The sequence below is a fragment of the Cryptomeria japonica genome, chromosome 8, assembly GCF_030272615.1.
Source record: "Cryptomeria japonica chromosome 8, Sugi_1.0, whole genome shotgun sequence".
NCBI classification, from domain to species: domain Eukaryota; kingdom Viridiplantae; phylum Streptophyta; class Pinopsida; order Cupressales; family Cupressaceae; genus Cryptomeria; species Cryptomeria japonica.
Genome location: NC_081412.1, coordinates 345,501,357 through 345,525,156, shown reverse-complemented (window position 1 = coordinate 345,525,156; position 23,800 = coordinate 345,501,357). Strand labels below are relative to the sequence as shown.

The window sequence follows — 23,800 nt, the reverse complement described above, 5'->3', positions numbered from 1 at the left end:
TCACATATATACGATCTTGCTGTGTTCGTATTCTTCGATTTATATATATATAACCTTGCATATAAATCCCGATTAACATCGGGTTCTTAACCAATGCCTAACTACCGATTAACATCGGTTACAAATCATAAAGCACAGAATACCGATTGGTATCGGTTTTATTTGTTAATTGCATACACACCGATTGGTATCGGTTAATACGATTATGGTTTGAAGAGGCGCAATCAAGTAATATCTTGATCGGTCATGTCTAATAGACATGACCGGTCAAGGTATTGCTTGATCTCCTTTATTTGCATGTATATATATCGTCGGTGAATGTTGGAAGATCATTGAAATTTATTAATGCTCTTTCTCCATCTGCAACATACCATATAATAATCAGATTTATTATATAGTGAATTGACAATTACATGAAAGATACAATAACATTATATATCTTGCTCATTGAATAGAAAATTGAAAACATTTACACCTATCACCATTGTACAGCCATAGGATGACTAATTTTGAAGAGGTTTACAGTATTGCTACTGTTTGTGAAGGATAATTTCTGCCTTGCAGTCGCTGTGCAGCCTTTTCATTGCTGCAACCAGGTCTAGATCTGTCATCTACTACTCACCTTTTGTCATTTTCCAGCTACTGTACAGTCTTGTGAGGGCTGCTATACCATTTGAGGGTCAGATTTGTTGTTTGAAGAGTTTTTAAGGTAATTTTGCCACTGATACAGTTCTTCAGTACCATTGCTACAATGCTACACTACAATACTTCCATGCCAAAAGTTGGACGTTTCATCTGTAAGTGGAATTACATTATTTTGTGTTGGTATTTGTGCTTATCATCAATTATTTCTATACCTGGCCATTGTTATTGGTTGTAAACAATCCTTTGCTAATGGTGTACCTTTTCTATATGATATAACTCGTCAACAATTGAGGGTTTCTGCTATTGCAATCATAATATCGAATTGTGAGGTGTATATAAATGTTTTATATTTTTATCAGCTATCAAAAGTTGAGATCTGATGTATACTTGGTTAATTTGTCATTTGAGGGTTTTCAAAAATCGTATCAACGTTGTTAGTTGTTCGACTTACTGTTCATAGTTAAATAAGTTGATCGATAAGAGTTTCCTAAATATATTTTTGCTAATTATACTGCTGATCAGCATTTTATTTTAGTGAGATTTGGTATCTACTTTCGTATTTATTATCATTTCAGATTGCACACAATAGGAAGATTGCATATTTCCTAAGGTTGTCTGATTGAGGCACCAAGTAACCTTTCTGCCATCCAAAATTTGCTTGCCTCTCCAATGGCAGAAGATGTCTTAAAAACAATCATTGACAATATTAGAAGTAGAGATTAGTGCCATAACATCCTACCAAATGAAGGCATTACCAAATGAAGCTTTTGTATCATTGTCCATAGATTTGGCCATAACAAAAGCAGCATGTTTTCCATGAGATGATCAATGGAATGAATTGACAAGTTCCCTAGCCTGGCTCCCACCATCAGCAATTATTTCATTCTTTTAACTTGCTTCTTGTGAACCCAATGCAATTCTGACCACAAGTTCTTTAATTTTTATTCTTTTGTATATCCTCTACCTCTAGTACTTTGGGGAATGTGCCATCAAATCTCTCAGAATTTGGGCAGCAGTCAATCAATTTTGGCAAAAAAGGATACTTATAGAGTGAAGCTATGGAAAGTGACACAAGAAAAGTCTACTAAGAGTAATGAAGGCCAACTGATGTGACAGAAAAGCACTACAACCAGATATCCTATCGAGAAAAGAAGCTTCTCCTATTTGGATGCCATCACTCATGATAGTGGAATGTCCTGTAAACTATCCGAGAGAGGATTCAATGCAAAACCTTGATCCATGATATGATGAAGCCAATAGAAAATTGCAGAAAAGTGCCAAAATTGTCAAGCAAATGATGAGGCTTATTGATCTCAAGTATCACAATACGAGTTATCAGTAATTTCTTGAGCTCACACTTAAGCACTTTTAATAATAGGTTGTCAATTCATTGGCCGCAGAAATAAAATGGTTTTAGGGACTAAAGAACAAGTACTGCAGACTCACAAGGGTCAATAAATGAACTATTTATTTGCTTCCAATGCTGTCCTGTTTGTTCTTTAGGTGGTATCTCAAAAAATTCAAGCATTAGAGGGCTGGAAGTAGTTCTACTAGCTGTCCTAGTGTTGTGTATGGTAACATTAGTGTTGCTACCTTCTCCTTAGCTACCATTATGCCTATTATTGTTATTATTGTTGCCATTGTTCTCATGATCACCCTGATTAGTTCTATTATTTGCATTAGTGTTCTCCATCATTGGGGTTATGGTTTGGAGTCTGGACAAACTGCTATTGTCCTCTAACTAAATCACTGAGCATAGCCAAAACACTGGGATCTTATTGTTCCTGTATTTTCTTCTCCTGAAGCTTAACTACAGACACCTCTTTCTCTCCTGCACCTATAAGTGATATATTCCTTACCTTCCAGATTCATTAAAAATTTTTAGACATCAAGTTTTTATTTAAAACCCACTAGGTTGGCAGCCTCTAAGCTCTGATACCACTGTAAGAACCCTCAGCAATTTCCTACAAAAATTTTCATTTTTCTTCTCTAGCACTGGAAGGTTATGCGGTTAATTTGCATGCATGAATCATTTCCCAATTGCGCGTTCATATGATGTTTGATATGCAGTGGTTTGCATCCATAATTTAAATGGAAAATAGCACTTATACAAAATTAAACAGAGATAATTGCAAAGAACTGTAGTTATTATTGTCAGAAAGTTGCAGAATTTAATATAAATAAGATCCTAACCTCATTTCAAGTTTACAATGACTGAAACAGAGATCTTTGTCCTTACTATGGCTGGAAACAGTGAAGTACATCAACATTAACTTATGAAGAGTAAACAACAATAAATAATGCAAATATCTGAAACTGTGAGATACAGTCCACATGCCAAAGTATGAATTTGGCCATTAAAAAGCTTTGACAGGTCTCGCCAAGTCTGCCGAGGTAGCTGTCCCACAAAATGGTGGTTCTCATGCCTCGAACCTGCTCATTATGTCACACCCTAAACTCAGAACTGCCCTCAACCTTCATGCCAAATAGAGAAAAGGCACTCACCCAGCAAAGCACTGTATGCAATGTCTGATTTGGAAGGTCGACTAGCTATAATATGTTAAATTTGACCAATTCAACCTGATTCATATCTAGCATGGATGTAGGTGCCACCCAGCAAAGAACTATTATAATGGCTGGCAATAATAGTCAACCTGCAATCTGCCAATAAATATCCCTCTAATGGTGACCTCTCTACACAAGATAAGATTAAGTCTACCTTATCCACAATTGCCCAGCTAAGGAGAAGTCACAGACCCAACACCCTACACAAAACCATCTCCAAAGTTGGCGTCCAACTGAATGAGATTCACTAGCTCCAACTTTCCAATATGGCGCCCAAATTTCTTAATCAAACTTTGTAGCTCAGAAATTTGCCTTTACAAAGACTTCACAAATTTCAAACTCCAAACGTTGAATGCAATGTAAAACCTGAGTGACTCCACCTACACCAACTAGGGTAGATAGTTTCACTACCAAAACTAAATGCCCTTAGGGTTTCCATCCTAGAGTTTCTACTCCTCAATAAAGCTCTCCAAATTCAGAAATGAGAAAATAAAACCAACCATCTAGAAATGAGCTCCAAAACTTTCTTTTATAAAAACCCAACGAACCTTCCCGAATGTCCTTTCCACCTTCCCCTCTTTTTAATATTTCATTAAACTCAATAGATAAAGTGACTTTTACATATTTATTTTGATTTTTACTTTAGTCATTCCATAAATCAATTAAAATAAGTTATCAGTAAAATGTTACTTTATTTGACAGCGTAAAAATGATTAATTTAGTTTATTTCTTTATTGCCAGACTTTAGCCTACAGGAATAAAATAGGCTAAGTGGTCACCTCTAACTACTCCTTGGAAGGGGACATTACATTAAAGGTATCAATAAGAGATATAATATTTCTGCCATCTATATTAGTGATCACAAATGCTTTTGGATTTAACTATGTACAATATTTTTACAAGTTTTAGTCATCCAAAAGCACTGATGATCATCTTAAAGTCGTTTTTTAGAAATTACATATTTCTCTTAAATACTTCTCCCCATAGGTGATAGCAAAAATTCCAAGTGTGCAATCTTCTACTTCAAAATTCTATCTATAGAATTTAATTCTATTTTTCTCATCCAAAATATTTCATAACTTATCATTGACTAGTTTGAAAGAGTAGGCTACCTTAGACGAATCACATAGAAAGTTTGTGAAGAAAGAAAGAAATTATATTTATGCTGAAAAGTTAACAAAAGATGATCAACAGAACTCAAAGGGTATACAAAATCAAACACAAACAAAAAATGTAGTTGAGATAATTTTTAATGGCAGTCTTTATTATTATATACAAAGTGTAAAAGCAGGAGAAATAAGGCTAGCAACTTCAATATTAAAACTGGAAGAATCAATACATCACAGTCTTGTTTCTTAAGTCTAGGACTAAAAACAATGATTCTATCTAATAGTTAGATTACATCTCCAATAGATATTCAAATTAATAAAAATAAGAAAACTAAGAAATCATTGTACTTGTATTCCCTTCCCAAAGGTCTTGAATAAATCTGTTGAAGAATCAATACTTCCATTAAGCATATAAAAAATTTAAGAAACACAGTATGGCCTCTACAAGTAGCAACCAAAAGCTTTTTGTGAAAAGCCTGCTTCTAAATCGGACAAGCTTAAATGCATCAAGTGCCTGTGGCATTTTAAGACACAAAGTTCACTTGCAGGCATCTTTCCTCCTATTTTGAACCATTTTTTGAATTTGTCATGTCCTAAAGCACGGAACGTAAGTCAAACAATGACTCAAATACCCATTTTACTAGTGTTTTAGTCTGCTATTTTGCAATATTTCAACTTACTCTACTGTACATTTATGTTGACCAGTATTTTCTTTCTATCTATCTTTGAACAAATATCACTAACATCTCCCCTCCTATTCTGAACCATTTCTTGAATAGTCAAGTGTTAAAGCATGCAAAATAAGTCAAACAAGGACTCAAATGCCCATTTTACTAGTGTTTTACTCTGATATTTTAGTCTTTCAACTACTCTACTTAAATGGATGTTGACAAATATTTGCTTTCAAGCTTTCTTCAAACAAATCTCACTAAGATTTAACTTGCTAATATGTAAGCTAATAGATATTTAATGTTTCAGACAAGGTCTTAAAAAAGCCTCACCTCTAGTTCATTTTTCTTAACATTGTGCGCACTGATATCAGATTGGACATGCCATAGCTGCATAATGATTACAAAGTCAACTATAAAACAGTTGTAGCAAGTAAAATGTTTCCTGTTTTGCTACTTAGCTACCTTTAATCTCCATTTGCTATATTCCACAAAACATCGAAGAGTATAAATACAGAAACAAACCTGTTCTTGAAATGCATCTCTTGGACTAGCATGTGGAGACTCAACTTCTTGCATATGGTCACCATCACTGTCACTACCTGAGTTTTTGATGTCATCTGAAACATCACTAGAAGGTCCATCTATTCTCTTCCTCTTTCTCTTCCTCTCTCTGCAAATAAATTTAACACTAACATATAAGTTTGCACCCAACCAAGTTCATACTGTCAAAAAAAAAAAGTTACAATGGTAATATTAAAAAGATAGAAACAAATGTAGAATATCAATTTTGAGGAAAACATTGAATTGAGGATCATCATAAGCTTCTAAAGAAAAAAAAAGTAATTACTGCAAATAAGCATGGATTGCAAAGCACAAATTCCCTTCATACACTGAGATAGATCATAAAACTGCTTAAAAGCATGCATACTAAACAAAGAAAAAGGAAATCTTGCACATTGAAAGTGTATTTGAACAGGATAACAAAAAGGCTGCAGAAAAGCCATATCTCATAATTATTAAACCATGTATGAAAGCAATGGAACTGATGTTGAAGGGACAAACAAGAAGATATAGATAGAAGTGAGGAAAATACAAACAGGAAATATATTGCAAATAACATACAAAAAGACAACCAAGGCATAGAAATAATAAATCAAGCAATATACCTTTTCTGTAAGGTTGGTGGTTACAGTTGCTCAAAGTTTTCTGGTAAAGAATCAATCCCCCTTTTCTAGAATTTACATTTATTGAACGTATGGTTCATTAAAATATATCAATTTCGTGAAGAAAAACAATCCATGCACTCCACAAAAGTTCTTTATATTCCGATAATATTTCCTAGCATTTTGATAAACAATGAACTCTAATAGTTAAACGAATTGAGCAACTTCATACCAAGCATCCAAATAAGGATCTCTATGTAATATGGGAAATACAAACAAAATAATCATTCTAATATGTACAATGGAAACAATTCATATAGAAAAGATATAAACCATAATAAAACAAGAATGGAATTCAAAGATCATAGGATAGAATCATGACATAATACAAGATAGACAAATAATCTGATGCATGTTCTACAACTAATCGAACAACAAGGCTCAGAAAATGAAAGTGTTCAATCCATGAATATCTAGACATGACCGCATATGGGAGGCTGGTAAGAACTGTGGGTTGGGAAAATATCTAGCAACCACTAGTAACCCGACTTGAACCTCAGAAAAGATAGTAATCACACATACATTACATAATACATATTTGATTCTAAGCATAATGTCATTGCTTTATTCATAACATAATTTCAAAACATTATATAAATAGCAATATAATGTGTACATATTTGTTAGCATATTAATTTGTCCTTTTCAGGACAAATCAAAATATAATACGTGTAAGGTAGAGCCTTTTTTGAATAAGGAGGGGAAGCTCCTTGCTAAAAATAAAAAACATAACCTAAACCCTAAAAGGCTAGTTTAAGGTAAGAAATTAAAATTTCACATGTACAAAGCTTGTTTTTTTGGGTTGGGAGACCAAGGATGAGGAAGGTTTGACATGTAATAAAAAATAAATTAATCTACCACATCTACATTTGCTTCTCAAGTATGAGCACAAGACCAAACAATTCTCCAACACAGATGAGATTCTGTATCTTTTATGGCTCTATGAACAACTTAAACCTATTATAGCACAAGCACACACTTTCTAACTAGATATTATTATGAAAAATACAAGTTACAGAATGATTACCAAGATATTTGATATTAACAAAGTAGAAAAAGTCTCCTAAAATAAGAGATACAAACGATTTATCCGTAAAGGATAAGATCGACAACTAAGAAAACAAAGGATAAGAACAACTAAAAGAATAAAGAATATTCCTCGCGTCTATCTAAAGACTTAATTGATAATTAAAAACTAAATATTACACTATTACTTTAAAACCATCTCTTAATAATCAATCCACTAACTATACCAAGTTTATCCTAAAATTTCACAAATTTGACAAGACTCCAAGACTTCATAAGAATGTCTACAATTTCATCCTTGATTGGACAACACTACAACATCACCAATCCATTTTCTACAAGCTGTTTGATGAAATGACAATGAAGCTCCACATGTTTGGTATGCTCATGGAAGATTGATGAAATGACAATGAAGCTCCACATGTTTGGTATGCTCATGGAAGATTGAATTCTTGGCAAGATTTAGCACCCCTTGATCGTCACAAAAAAAGGGTGAAGCCTTACTTGAGATAATTTAATCTCTAAAAGTAGCCTTCCAAGCCATACGATCTCGCATGATGCTTTGGTTATTCCTTGATACTCTGCTTCTATCAAAGAAAGAGCTATTGCCTGCTGCTTCTTATTGGCTCATGTGTCAGGACATATGCCAAGGCTGAAAATAAATCCAGAAGTGGGTTTATATGTCATCAATAGAACCTACCCAAACGTAATCTGTGAACCCAACCAGCCTAGGATCTTTGCTTCTATTGTACACAATGCCAAAGTAAAGTGTTCCTTTCACATATCTCAACACCCACTTTGCTATAACCCAATGTTTTGCCTTTGGGCATTCATTAAATGAAAATTGTAACTCACAGCATAGCTCAAATCAGGTCTAGTTGTTGTAAGATAGATAAGGCTGCCCACTAGTTGCCTAAATGTTGATTCATTTATTACCTTTGAGTTTGCTTAGGCTGAAAGCTTCAACCCTTTCTCCATAGGTGTATATGAGATTTTGCAATTTTCATTCTGAACTTGTCAAGCAAAAACCTGAAATATTTAGATTGAGATATAAAAATACTATTTTCTATGCATAAGCCTAGAGATGATGTTAGAACAACATTATCAATAGGAAATTCATCCCAATAAGATTTCTCATCATGCTGAGATGCCAACACACCTGGATTCCAAGGACTTAAGGGCAGATTGCTTTGTTCAGAGAAAGTATGTAACCCATGCGTGATTGAATCTCTAAACAAATCCCTCTCCAACTCACCAATGCTAAAGTCATCATGAGCAACCCCCTTTATAGGTTTGGTTTGGAAGTCAAACCCAAAGCCACCTGAGCTATCATCACTAGAATGTGATAAAAGATTGTCACTATGAGCCAGTCTGGAAGCTTCAATGACCCAACCTTCAGCATGCTCAACATCGGAAAATCCATTAGTGAACTCATCACTTACATCTGCTCCACTAGAATTATCAAGGAAGTCTTTAGTCTTAGAAACATCACTGGATAAATCTGAACTCAAACCCAAGACTGCTGTTTTGTCTTTTCCTTCATGCACAATCTCATCAACAATAGCTGCATGCATGTCTAATTTATCATCCTGGGGCTCTGTCATACACTTGTCATGGGTAAGGCAATCTTTCCAACCAAAAGCTCTTCTATGAACTTCTTTTCACCCAACTGCTCCTCATTAACCAGATAATGTTTCAGCTTCTCCTCACAATGATTGAAGACATTGCTAACAAAATCATATGCAGCTGAAGAAATATCCTGTTCTTGCTTCCAAACAGCCACCAACATAGATAAAACGGACTAGGAGATAGCATCACTTTCGTTAATGATTAGGGCCATGCTGGTTTGCATGCAAGAAGATATAATTTCTTCATGATCCTTATTAATAGAAGCTATGAAATATTGAAACATTTAAAGAATAAGATCATCAGAGTCTAAATCAATCAAGAGAACACATGATTTAACCTTGGCCATAAATTCTAAAATCTTCACCCTCTTACCAAAATAAGGGCTCCTGGTATCACCTAACCCATGAAAACTGTCAATGATCAGCTATAGTATCTCTCTCATAATGTCATCATTTAGGGTGCCTTACGAGCTGAAATTCTCATAATTTCACCAAGGCTATTAGTCACAGCAAGTCTTACCTCTTTGTCAAGATGTCTCGTGATCATTGGCTTAATCAAAGAAGTCGTGAATGGCTCCATTGCCCAAAGCATTTCCTTGCAATCAGATTGATCTATCATAGACAAACCATCCTCTACTAGCTCCAACATACTGAACAAAAGCTCCTTTCGCTGATGTGGAAACTCAAGATTCTCCACCTGCAATATAAAACCTATCTCCAACATCCTCTTTTCTGTTTGACCCCATGATTTTAATCCTCTTTTCAATGTTTACTAGAGTTTTCGTAGAAAATTTACGCAACAATTTCATTTTGCCTTCCATGATCCACAATGAAGAAAGTTGAACTCTACTGAATAGCCAAGCTACACAATCTGTACGGGCTAGCAGGATGCATTGTACTCTGATACCACTGTAGTGGTCAACCACTCTTTGCTATTCAAATTTTGTGCACCTCTTTGACACTCTTTCCCAATGAGTAAACATCACAAATAGCTTGTGAAAATGAAAGGTTCTCTATTTGCAGTATTAGGTCCTGATAGTTTGCAATGTAGTTGTGACTAGTATGAATGTTTCAGATGATAAGAACTTAATGAACACATTCAAACACTAACTTGGCAACAAGTACATTTATATTAAAGGTACAGTAGACAACCATTTCATTTCATACAATAATCTGTTGTAGAATAAGCAGAGAATAGAGATAATGCTATCTACCCAAGTGAAGCATGGTAACTGAATATTACCTATGTTGTTCAACGCACTATTTTATAAAAGACTTAAGTACAATTCTAACCTCATATCAAGTCTGCAAATGCAATTTGACTATTGAGCAATAACGCCTCTGCACCATATAAACAGGGTCCTCCACATCACATCAAGCTACAATTTCTTTAGAAATGCTTACTCGGTCAAAATAAGAGTTCTCCAGTAAGCTATAATTATTGAATGGAACAACAAATCAATTGCCAAACCAAATTGGAGTATCGATTTAGCATATATTCCCCTTGTGAAATCACCACTTTTAACTTGCTCAATTGTATATCTATGTATTCCCAGCAACCCGACCATTCATTCCACAGTCTGAGAATGTTCTATTTGTTGTTTAAATGATTAAAAAACCCAAACTAGACTCCTTGAAGGTCATAATACAACTATGCACTCTGCTCAAACAGCACCTTGAATTCTATCTATCGCACTAGAAGTCACCAATTCTATGCCCGGGAGAGGTCGACCAGTCAATGTAAGACCAAACGTCTCATTAGATGATTCTTTGGATACCAAAAAGCTCTCAACCTGTTGTTTTCTCTATCACCCAACTCATAAACTAGTCATGTATCCTCAAAAAATCTTTCAAGTGACTCTGCCCCCACACCAGCAACCACATCTTTCTCTCTGACTCTTTTTTGTCTACATTCAAACATAAATAGCTGACGGTAATGTTTAAAATTTAAAGAATTATCACAAACCTGCCAAGACTTGGTATCCCTTCCACACTGCCTGTTTACAAACCCACGTTGTTAGCACATTCAAATTTTGGCAAAATTTGAAGTGCTTATTATGAGAAAATTGATTGCAGCACTCGGAGACATCCCTGCAAATTCTTCCCAAGTAGCCTACTTTGAGGGTAAATAACTTGATGCCCTTTGATTGTCATGAAGAATCACTTTGGGATCATGTTCATCTGTTATTAGTGAATGTCCATGACCATTCTCAGCCTTCCGGAATAGGATTTGATGAGTTTTCAAAGTGCCAAGTTGGAGAGTTCTGGGAAAGTTTGTTGTCAGCATCCTATTGTATCTGCCTGAGTAGCCAACTTCAGAGACTGATATTTCAGAGTAGGCTAATTGTCATGACAAACCACTTGGTGCTCAAAATTGTCCTCATATTAATATGCTCCTTTGTCCATTTTCAAAGCTCCAGCACCTTGTTTGATATTTTTCCGAAACCAAAAGCAAATGCAATTTGTTGACATTTGCTAGCTGCACTTTGCCAGATTTGTCAAAGAGCATACTTTACAGAGTAAATAGTTTTAAGTCAGGTGATTGTCAAGAGAAATGGATTGGTTCTTGTAATTCCCCTTATATTCATGTACTCCCTTGCTCAATTGCAAAACCTCAGGATTTAATATGGTACTTTTTCAGGGCCAAAAGCAAACAGTGTTTGTAAAAGTTTGTTGACTGCTTATTCCTGACACTTTCAAAGAGGTCAACTTTGATGATTAATATCTTGCAGCATGAGTCGAATTATGAAAATTGCCTTTGCACACGTGTTCAATGCACCTTAATGAACTATCCCACTCATTGTCGGCTCCCTAGGAAGAGACTCGATATTTTTTCAAGGCACGTGATTAATAAGGTTCAGGTGTAAACTGACAGTTGCATTTTCTGAACTTGCCTGGGTGACCAACTTTGACTGTCAATATCTCACAACCTTGAATTTGTCATGCAACATAGTCTGGTAGTCACATCCTCATATCATCAACCAATGTGTCTGCATTTTCGTGGCTCCAGGAGAATGTTTAGTCAGTTTTCAAAGGTGATCTCGGAGGCCACATGGCTTGTTTTAGTCAAAATGAAAGGACGTCATTTAATTTTTAATGACGACATGCCTCAATCTTTTCCATCCAGATGCACACAGTAGCTGCTCATAGTCAATTTCATATTGGTTTCTCAATTAGGCCGAGCCCACAAGGTGACCTGGCATGCATCTTGACATTGCAAGGTCAATGCAACTCAATTTTAAAATTTTTACTTATTTAAATCATTTTGAAGAAAGTGCTTTGTTTGGCCGGTGGAATTAGAAGATATAATTTATTTAAATCATTTTGAAGAAAGTGAATTAAATATATATTTGAAAGGGTTGAAATTGTTTCTTCTTTAAGGTAACCTGAAGTTTTTAGGGGGGCCACTCTATAACCTTACATGGTGAAAGAATGCATCTTCTTCCCAATTAAATGTGAGAAAAAATAATTACACCACGACATGTTGCGGGTGTGCGGGGTATTAAGCAGAAGGCAAATAAATTCAAGAGTTTCCAAAGTTTTTATTCCCCCCTTACCCGCATGAAAATTAGGGCAAACGAAAAATTAGCGTGGGGGCGTAGAGCAAATTCGAAATTCACAATGCAAGGAAGCCCAAATAGTTAGGGTTGTGCGCTTTACCAAAAGCAAGCATTGGTGCTTTTCCTTTAGCTTTCATCTGCTACAGGATGCACATTGCCATTGGTGAAAGAAGGATGTTTGTTGGATCTCTGCAGAACCTTCTTGGAGATCATGGAATCCATGGTATGTATGGAACAAGACCAAGTTGAAGTGTTCCAAACATATTTGCAGTGATCAAAGAATATAGCAAGAATCAGAATCATCTGATTGAAATTTGCAGAGGTCTCATGATGTTTCAAAGTCCCATGAATCCAATGAAGTCCACTTTAAAACAATGCCAAATAGCAAGGAATATACCCAACATCACACAAGGAGTTGCTAAGACCATGAAAAAAGGGGTGAATCGAGCGTTATACATCACACCAGGTATGCAGGTCTAAAATATTCCCAAACAGCAGTAATAGAGCTCACAAATAGCATCATGTCTTGAAGAAACATCTCCTTCCACCACCCAAACCACCCAGAAACAGTTAGCAAATTAGGGCGATATATAATTCAAGTCATACTTAGCAAATAGGAGTAGAGCTAGGCTCCAAAACTCTCATGCCATACTGTTGGCTACTCACCAACACATGGTTCAGCCAAACTGTAATAATACGCCAAAGTCAACATCTTCAAACCTTTCTTGAAAGGCACCGCCCGATGAGAAGTTGCTCAAAAAATCTCCAGAGTGGATGTCAAAACAGTTGAATGGAGTTTTGCCACACAATGGGGGGGTACAGCCTGCTACAAGAGATGGTGCAGCCCAGCCAACAAAAACCTCAAAGAAGAAGTCACCTATAACTTCACTAATCAACAAAATAACCTCCAAAAACTCTATTAAAAACAATGATTTTTCTGAAAGGATTAGAACACCACAAAAATCTTCATACTGAAACCCAAACCTGAAACTATGTGAAGAACAGTGATGTTACCGGGAATAATCATTATGTTATGTTGTCATATTATGTTTATCTTGTCGTCGGTAATAATGAGTTACGGCGGTAAGTTAGTTAGCCGACGGGTAGGTAGTTGGAGTCGCGACGGTTGTGTCGCACCCCTTCGGGTATCATATATTGTGTACCTTTTCTTCGAAGTATCATCATGTTGGTCGTGTCAGATGTAATGTTATAAGCACTTATTGTACATGGACTGTTGAATTAATATAGAGACTAGTTATTTAATATATTTCCATTATGTTCTGTGCATTTACTTTCTGCATTTAACCGTTTACACGAGAGGGCAAACATTTGGCGCTGTTGCCTAGACGTACTCGGGAACGGAAGACACGGATGGCGCACAGACACAATGGGCCTACCCGTTGGTGAAGTAAACCCAGAGGCCGACGACGCGCGGACAGAACTTTACACAAGAGAAGACACGGCAACGCGAGAATTTTCAATTTTGCTCCAGGTAGCCATTCAGACCTACGTTCGACGAGAAGCGGCGGAGGCAGAAATCCCACCAAGTGCCGTGTGGACAGCGCTGGAGGTTAGCCCGGCAGTAAACCGGTTAATGAACCACCTCCCCCGGTTGCTTGCACAGGCATCGCTGGCACAACAGGCCCGCCTGGAGGAGATTGCCCAGGAAGAGCGATGACAACAAATCCTGCAACGCTACGAAGAGAACAGCCGACGGGAAACGGAACAAGATGGCGCCAGGCCAGGAGGAAATTGAACCTTGTAATAATCCCGACACACTGCTGATATAAATTGTGGCCGAAGGCAAAATAAAAAATAAAAATAATAAAAGTTTTTTTGTGTACATGGCGTGTGGTTGCTGTGTATGAAAGTGACTTATGCCCAATAGACTAAATAAGGACAAAAATAAAAAGATACAGAGTGACGAATGGGAAGTGGCACAAACCGCGTTGAATCTCAGACAGCAGATAGAACGAAGGCGTAGGCTAAGGCAGCTTGTCGAGGGACGACCGGCCGAGGGGTTGCCCGAAGGGAACCCAGGAGGTGTCACGGAGGTTGCGGAGGCAGAGATAAACGGAGAGAACTACACTGTCTACACTGTTGTAGGGCTGCCAGAAGGAGTCACGGAGGGTGCCGAAGGAGAACTCTACAGTTCGCCAGAATACCACCATAGGGTAAGAAGCCGCGAAGAGTTGGTGGAACAAACAAGGCGAAGTCTAAACCTGATCGACGCTACCAGAGACTTGCTAAAGAATTTGTCCATTTCAGAGGACAACCGGAGGGAGACAACGGAAGGTGACGGTACGACCGAAGGTGCCGAGGGAGCACAAGGGTACTGTACGGGAGGCAATTTGTTTGGTTCGGTGTCAGCAACTTTTTCCGGAGGACCCACGAGTGGAGGTTCAGTTGCAGGAGGCGGAGGATCGCCAAGTACAAGCACACAAGTAATTAGAGGAGCGAGACCCAGCGGTGGGATGGCGAGTAAACAAAAATTGCCAAAGTTCACAGGGGAGGGCAAGGAAGACCCCTTACGGCACTGCCGTACATGTGAAACCATTTGGTCCGCCAACGGAGTAACAGACCAGGATAACTGGGTACAGCAGTTCCCAGCCACGTTACGAGGAGTTGCCATAGATTGGTACTCCAATGTGGACAAGCAAAAAGTGGCCACATGGGCCAATCTAAAGAAGGAATTCACGGGGGAGTTTCGGTTGCTCCGTGATGACAATGAAATTGTAACGGAGATATACAGTACCAAACAAGGTACCAGGGAGACAATACGGGCATACAGTCGGAGGCTGAAAGAACTCTTGGGTAAAATGGAAAGCCAACCCGCAGATGGATTGAAGAAACGATGGTTCGTTGAAGGGTTGAAATCCTCCCTCCGAAGGAAGATGAAAATTGTACCCTCGACATCATATGACGACGCTTATAATAGGGCGATGGACCTGGAGAGCGAACACAAAACATCAAAGAAGAAGAAAAGTAATAAATCCTCATCCGAGGATGATGACTCTTCATAGGAAAGCAGCAGCGATGACGAGGCTGGCAAACGGGTGCAAGCGCTCCAGAAAGACATGGAGCGAATGAGAAAAGAATTCAAAATAATGAGAAGCACTAGTCGGAACGAAGGGGACATATGGTGCACTGAGTGCAAAGAGGAAAGGCACACAAAGGGTAATTGCCAAAAGAAGGCATTCTGCGAGATTTGCCAAGTGATGGGACACTCCACCAAGGAGTGCCCATACAACAATGAAAACACGAAGTACGCAAATGAACCAGGTGCTGTTCACGGAGCAGGCCACAACATCCGCACCAGCGGATACCGACCAACATACTAACACAACGGCATCATCTGGAGGATACCGGGACAACAGACGCGGCGGCGAAAGGAATAGCAACAATAACAATAACGGAAGCCATATCCAATATGACGCCAAGGGCCGGCCAATTATCCAATGTAGGGCCTGTAATCAGTGGGGGCACTTCGCCCGTGATTGCACGAAGGAAGCCACCCCTCAGCACCTCTGTCGTTGGTGTGGGCCAGGCGACCATGAGGACGCAAATTGCCCGCAGGCAGGGGTTAATCTCCTCAACATTGAGAAGGCTGAGAAGACTGGTGAGAAAGAAGTACTGGCGATCACCCGCGCCCAGACGAAAAAAGCCACTTATCCCGACCCCCGTACGGAGAAGGAGAGATTATGGGAGGCAAAGGCCAATATTGAACGTGAGATGACGACCGAACGACGGGACAACGAGGTGGCGAGTACATCATCCCGTACGGAAGCGGAAAATAACATCATTGGGCAAATCTTGCAGATGGAGGTGCCGATAAAGGTAAAAGACCTTCTAGACTCTATGCCACAATTAAGGACTGCCATCCTCACCAATGTGCAAAGCACCGCATTATCAAGTACACCACAGGTAGGGGTTCCCGCCACCGCATCGTCGAGTGCACCACAAGTAGGGGTTCCCGCCACCGCATCGTCGAGTGCACCACAGGTAGGGGTTCCCGCCACCGCTTCGAAGAGTACAGCACAGGTGGAGGTTTCCGTCAACCCTTCGACTGACCCGATGTTACTAGCCTTGAGCAGTGGTAGACACCCAGCTGTGGTAGAAATGGGTATCCGTGGGACCATTCTGAAGGACACCATTGTGGACGGGGGATCTAGGGTGAATGTACTACCAGAAGAAACATGGAAGCGGCTGGGGAAGCCCACCCTATGGCCACCCACATTCAACCTGGTGGGAGCGGACCAACACGGCATTAAGCCACTCGGCCTGTTGATGGCCCAGCAAGTGACAATTGGTACGCAGCCATTCTTGTTAGATTTCGTGGTTATTCCCTCGAAGAAGAAAGGCTATGACACCATCCTGGGGAGAGCGTGGTTGATCAACGCGAGGGTAAACCACAACTGGAAGAAAAATACACTTTCCATGGAGAAGGGAGGGCGGAAATATACCATTGACCTACACACCCAAGAGTCGGCGAAGAGCTCGCCTCTTCAGACTCGGACTCAGAGGACTCTAATAAAGGGGAAGGGGGTCCCGATGAAAGCAAGGGCAAGAACACGATGGAGCCAAACAGTGAAGGGGTGCTCGAATTGGAGGGATGTTCTGAAAATGAGGTATGCTCACTTAACGAGCTCTTCCACTGGCAAATGGAGGATTACGAAATGTTCCAAAGCTACAGGCTCGAAGTAGAGGAACCAGAGCAACCAACAGAGGTGTACCTGCCAGAATACAGAGAATATTGGAAGGGAGACGCCCCAAACCCTAGCGACGTAAATAATCCGAAGAGTGTCGGCAACGATTGGAACCCTATATGGAAGACCGCAGTCTTCAAAATCTTTATTATTCTTCTTCTTCTTATGTACGGGAAGGAGGTCGTGGTCCCTGTAGAATTTGTGGTTCCAGGTCTTCTGATGGCCATTGAAAATAGACTGGCCACCAACGGGCCCAAATTGAAACCCTACCACGCGAAGCGCGCAGGGAACCTGAGAGGCCGGACGGACACCCGAGAGGATGGAAGGGGACTCGAGAGGCCAGGCAAGTGACTCAAGAGGCACAGGACCACAGCAGGCGACTCTCGGGCAAGGAAAACCGAGAAGGATGAAGGGCAATCCCAGAGATAGGGGACCCGAGCAGACGACTCTCTAAGACAACTAAATTAGGAGATGAGAAAAAAAATTTAAAAAAAAAAGGGAACGGACCACCGTACGGCGGTGACCACCATGTGGTGGTAACACCGACGGCGACCACCGTGCGGTGGCACCAGCAGTGGTAACACCAACGGCAACCACCATGCGGTGGTAACACCGACGATGACCACCGTGCGGTGGGCCACGGCGGTGGCACCCGCAACTACAAAGCCGCACAGCACGCAACCCGCAGCCGCACAACTCACCCGCCCGCACACTCACGCGCCGAATAGCGTGAAGCCGCATAGCCATGCAACCGCACAAACACACACGCAGTCGCTTCGTCATCAGTGGTCACTGTACGGTTGAACTGCGTTGGGCGTGCGGAAGGAGGACCGTACGGTGTGCACAGTTGAGCATGTTGTCGGTATGCTGGAGGTGTGTAAGAAGGGTGTTGACCGCACGATCGGAGGTGCCAGTGGAGGTGTGTCCGTATGGTAAGAAGGGTGTTAAAAAAAAAAAAAAGAAAAAAGAACGACGACGGCCAAATTTAAAATGATTTGCTGGAGTTTGAAGCCAGGACACTGGAAATTCAAAGTGGAAAAGAAGGGTTTTTGGCATCTTAAAATATCATAGAAATGCTGTGCGCCATGGACTTTCGTATGGTTCTGAGGGTTGTAAATTGGTGTTGGCGGCGAGGGCGCTGCCACTCGACCCCGCCCTGTACTGCGACAGGGAGCGCACCTGGGGCGCTGCCCCAAGACCCCGCAAGGGGCGCTGCCCCTCAACCCCACTGGGGCGCTGCCCCAAACCCCGCGAGGGGCGCTGCTCCTCGACCCCGCTGGGGGCGTTGCCCCCAGACCCCCAGTTTATTTTGAGCTACAGAAGACCACGAGAAGTGTTGTGGTTGTCCGTATTGTGACAAAGAAGCCTGCAGCTAAGCATTGGCGGGGAAGCCATAAGCCGTAGAGGGCGACGGATTTGGAGGTTGGGAACAAACAGAGTTTGAGGGAAGGCATTGCAGGTCCGCGCAGTTGTATGACACTAGGGAGTTATTCAGTTCAGTTTTTGGCCTTTGGGGAGTGTGATGGAGGATTTGAGGTGTCTCCTAGCATTTGTGCCAGCGGATTGTGGCCACCTCCAGGCATGACTAGTACGCTTTGAGGAACTCGGAGTATGTCTCGGCTGGACGTGAGGTTGCCTTGGTGGATGCACAGAGGGCTCGGGAGGAGCTGACCACCAGGTTGGAGGCAATAGTCGCGTGAGACTTAGTTCAGCATACCCAGGAGTTGGATGCCGAGAGAGCAGCACGGGTGGCTATCGAGGACAAATTGGCTAGGGAGACAGTATCATTTGAGTAGCAGTTGGTGGAACCTGAGACTGAAAAACATGTTTTGCAGGCAAGTTTGGGTTAGGCACAGGAGGACTGTGATGGCAAAGGAAGCAATATTGGTGAAATCCGCACTTGAGCATCGGATGGTAGCAGAAAAGGGTTTTCAAGCGAGGACGCAGGAAGTGTATAAGATCCGGGCCCAACTAGCGTCAGTAGTTTCTGCCATTCATCTCTATTTTGTATTAAGTCATCGGAGTCGACTTCTTTTCTTGGGGGGGATGATGTTGCCGGGAATAATCATTATGTTATGTTGTCCTATTATGTTTATGTTGTCGTCGATAATAATGAGTTACGGCGGTCAGTTAGTTAGCCGATGGGTAGGTAGTTGGAGTCGCGACGGTTGTGTCGCACCCCTTCGGGTATCATATATTGTGTACCTTTTCTTCGAAGTATCATCATGTTGGTCGTCTCAGATGTAATGTTATAAGCACTTATTGTACATGGACTGTTGAATTAATATAGAGACTGGTTATTTAATGTATTTCCATTATGTTCTGTGCATTTACTTTCTGCATTTAACCGTTTACCCGAGAGGGCAAACAAGTGATGATTCCGCAATAGAACCACTCAAAACTAGCTAGGGATCATCTCTCATATCCAAAACTAAAATATCCAATGAGGGTTTTCGTCCTCAAAAGATCAGGGAAGAACACGCAAGTTTAATACAGCAACATAACAATATAAGAAATCTTTGGCATATGAGCAAATGAGACCCTAATCCTCCTTTTATAGCTTTTTAGAGGGAAAACAGTTGTGTTACTGGGTACCAATATCTAGGCCCAGGTACACATCTATATGGTATGTGTCCTAGTCATGGTCCCCATTCGGGTACGCCCAAGGTACCATCTAGGTATCCCAATATGTTATGTGTAATGTCTCTTGTAAGACCTTTCCTACTTGTGCAATTTATGTTATGTGTAATGTTCAAATGTAAAACCAGTTATGAAATCAAATATAATCTTGGCATATAAAGGCCTGAATATAGATATATGTAAGGAAGCAGAAATGGCTATGTATAAGATGATTTCTTTGATCTTTTATTTAAAACGTTGTTGTGCCTGAAATGTTCTTGGGGAACATGCGATATATTCTAAAGTTCTGATAATAGATCAGCATTCTGATTGCTGTCTCTATTGGCTTCTTTGGGATTATGCAATCTTGGATGCTGTGTCTGATATATCTGCTCTTAATTCCTGTGTTTTCACCTTGTAATGGGCGGGTTCCCCCCCTTCTTACTTCGCTTTCAAGGCTCCTTGAGCACTTCCAATATGAGGTACATAAATAAATAAACTCTGATGCCTTTGAAAGAGTGTGTGACCACCTTTAAATATGCTGTGATGAGGTATGAGGTGAGAGGTGGTGTCTCTTTCCACAACCCTTGCAATAAACTATTCATTCGTGCCTCTTCCTTACTACCTGAATCGTCATTAGTTAGTTGACTAATGCAGGCCATGTTTCGTCCTTTTAGAAAGTGATTATGTTAGAGACTTCTTATCTTGTTTATGTGATTTGCTTGGTGATAGAGTGGAAGCGAACATGGCTGTGATCTGACCCTACTTTCTGCCTTCTTCCTATATTGCCAACTGAGCAAACGTCCTTGGCCTGCAACGCCTTGTTCCACACAATATTCGGTTACTGATTTGCATTAGCTTTTAGACAGGGTTATTACACTGCGGGTCTTTCTGTGAAGGACCCATAGCATACCGAGATGCCCAAGCATTACCCTAGGCACACCCAAGGCAAACCCAGGCATACCTAGGTGAACCCATGGCCGCATACATTCGAGTTGATTTTTTAACAAACAAAACATTTTTTAATTCCACAACCCCCCAATGAATGCATTCACCCTAAAGTGCTTGCTGTTTGGTGTTTAAAAGTCATTTGAGACACACAAAGCACCAATAAGAGCATTTAGTTTTACTCCAAGATGCCATTGTTGGGTTTTGAAGGTGATGCAGAGCATGGTGGGCTTCAAGGGGTTGAAAGATACAAAGCACTGATTTTTTTTAGATCACCCAGAACACCCACAAACTTTCTTCAATGAAACATAGTTCTTCAAGGCAAAAAAGACATCACAGATGGAATTAAGACCCAAATCACTTACTGAACCTCTATTACACCTTGGACATCATGAACATAACAGGATTAAGCCAAACAAAACTTCTTTAGAACACTGGTTATTCCGTACTTCCATCGCTTGTACTAAATAGGCCTAATCCCTTGTAGCCCTCCTAACTGACAAATCTGAGCATAACTCTTGAACCAGACCTGATCTCCACAAAATAAATACAGTTTTGGATACCCTTTTGGGAGTTCTAAAACATATCCAAAATGATAATAGGGTTATTTTGGAACATCTGCCCTTATAATTGACTGGTAATTTACAGCATAGGCCTATTTAGCTTTGTTTTTCAATCTGAGACAGGAAAACAGTCATCCATAACTTTTGCAAAACACATAATGAACAAAATCGCTTCGGTGGGGTTGTAGATAACCTAGTAACAGACTTTTCCTGAAGCCTTTATAAAGATCCAACGGTTAAAAAGGAAGTTATGGCGTTTTTCCCAAGACAAGGAACCTTAGGCAGGGTTCAGACCTGCACTCACCGAAATTGCAATATCTTGCACAAAATTTAATCAAATCACATGAAACCAACTTTGTAAGAAATTAGATTCAAAGTACTTTCACATAAAATCAATGAGTGGGCTCCTATCCATACGGAGCCATACAATTGCTTGGAGTAGAGCAAAATGTTGGGAAAGTGCAGAAAACTAAATGTATTTTATTAAATAACTTCTCAAAACTTTACATTCCACTTCTACCCTACTCCTCACGACCTTACATGAGGTGTTTGAACATATTTAAACTCATTCCCAACCGTTGGTAACTGTCCAACCAACTTCTATATGACTTTTCAAATGATGACATTTCATATTCCCAATTTTTGTATTCTTGCAATTTTTACATTTTGACAATATTTTGCAAGATTTCACAATATTTGACAACTTGACCCCACAATTACCTAGAAACCTAATGAAATCACTCAAATGCATTAAGCATGGTTCCAAATATGACTTCATTACAGACAAAGTTCAAAATTTACAAAGTTGTCTCATGGAGGCATGCAATCCACATGGTGCCCTGCACCATACTCCTGGGCAAATTTTCCCTCAAGTCCTCTTGAGGACAGTGCTGCACAATTGATTCAAGCTTGTCCATATGATTCTTTGACCTCCAAGTAGTCTTTGGACTCACCAACAACTGAAACTTTGCATTTGCCTTCGGTTTTTTTTTCATTATTGAATATTGTCTTTCATTTGATGATTGATCCCTGACTTGTTCTTCCTCTGAAAATGGGGTTGAACCCGCTATTCCATGGTTTGAAATGGCTGCATCCTTCATGAGCTCTTCCTCATACATATATCCATCTCTCTCACTGCTTCATCACGCAATCTCTCACAACATACTATCCATCTACCCAACAAAGATCCTGGAAGATGCTTCCATCTACCCACTCTCTCTCTCAGTGGAGGAACTCTTGCACCTTCTCCCCAGCTTTATCTCTGTTGGAGGACAGTGATCACAGACCCTCTCTCATGTCTGTAGCAAAAACACCTTCTCATAACTCTTTCTCTCTTGCAGCTTTAAGATGAACCACAAGCACCTACAACCGACACACTTCACAAACCACCAGATCAACCAGCTCTGATACCAATTAATGCAGAGCATGGTCGGCTTCAAGAGATTCAAAGATACAAAGCACTGATTTTTGTTTAGATCACCCAAAACACCCACAAACTTTCTTCAATGAAACATGGTTCTTCAAGGCAAAAAAAACACCACAGATGGAATTAAAACCCAAATCACTTACTGAACCTCTAATACACCTTGGAAATCATGAACATAACAGAATTAAGCCAAACAAAACTTCTTTAGAACACTGGTTATTCCATACTTCCATCGCTTACACCGAATAGGCCTAATCCATTGTAGCCCTCCTAAGTGACAAATCTGAACATAATGCTTGAACCAAACCTGATCTCCACAAAATAAATACAGTTTTGGATACCCTTTTGGGAGTTCTAAAACATATCCAAAATGGTGATAGGGTTATTTTGGAACATTTGCCCTTATAATTGACTAGTAATTTACAGCATAGGCTTGATTAGGTTTGTTTTTCAATCTGAGACAGGCAAACAGTAATCCATATCTTCTACAAAACACATAATGAACAAAATCGCTTCAATGGGGTTGTAGATAACCTGGTTAAAAACTTTTCCTAAAGTTTCTATAAAGATCCAATAGTTAAAAAGGAAGTTATGGAGTTTTTCCCAAGACAAGGAACCCTAGGCAGGGTTCAGACCTGCACTCACCAAAATTGCAATATCTTGCACAAAATTTAATCAAATCACATGAAACCAACTTTGTAACAAATTAGATTCAAAGTACTTTCACATACAACCAATGAGGAGTGGGCTCTTATCCGTACAAGGCTATACAATTGCTTGGAGTAGAGAAAAATGTTGGGAAAGTGCAGAAAACTAAATGTATTTTATTCAATAACTTCTCAAAACTTTACATTCCACTTCTACCCTACTCCTCACAACCTTACATGAGGTGTTTGAACATATTAATACTCATTCCCCACCGTTGGTAACTGTCCAACCAACTTCTATATGACTTTTCAAATGATGACCTCTCATATTCCCAATTTTTGTATTCTTGCAATTTTTACATTTTCACAATATTTTGCAAGATTGCACAATATTTGACAGCTTGACCCCACAACTACCTAGAAATCTAATCAAATAACTCAAATGCATTAGACATGGTCCCAAA

General features: G+C 39.9%; 1 protein-coding gene across 4 annotated transcripts in view; it reads right to left on the bottom strand.

Moving 5' to 3' along the window:
• LOC131045343 (zinc finger CCCH domain-containing protein 13) overlaps positions 1 to 23,800 on the bottom strand; it is a 194,320-nt gene that overhangs the window by 126,412 nt on the left and 44,108 nt on the right. For 3 of the 4 annotated variants that reach the window (XM_057978925.2, XM_057978926.2, XM_057978922.2), the window contains exons 4-5: positions 5,513 to 5,660; positions 5,321 to 5,377 (exon numbers count right to left, since the gene is read on the bottom strand). In XM_057978925.2, the coding sequence (XP_057834908.1) occupies positions 5,321 to 5,377; positions 5,513 to 5,660 (205 nt within the window). The remainder of the gene's footprint in view (positions 1 to 5,320; positions 5,378 to 5,512; positions 5,661 to 23,800) is intronic. The other variant, XM_057978923.2, reaches the window with a different exon arrangement.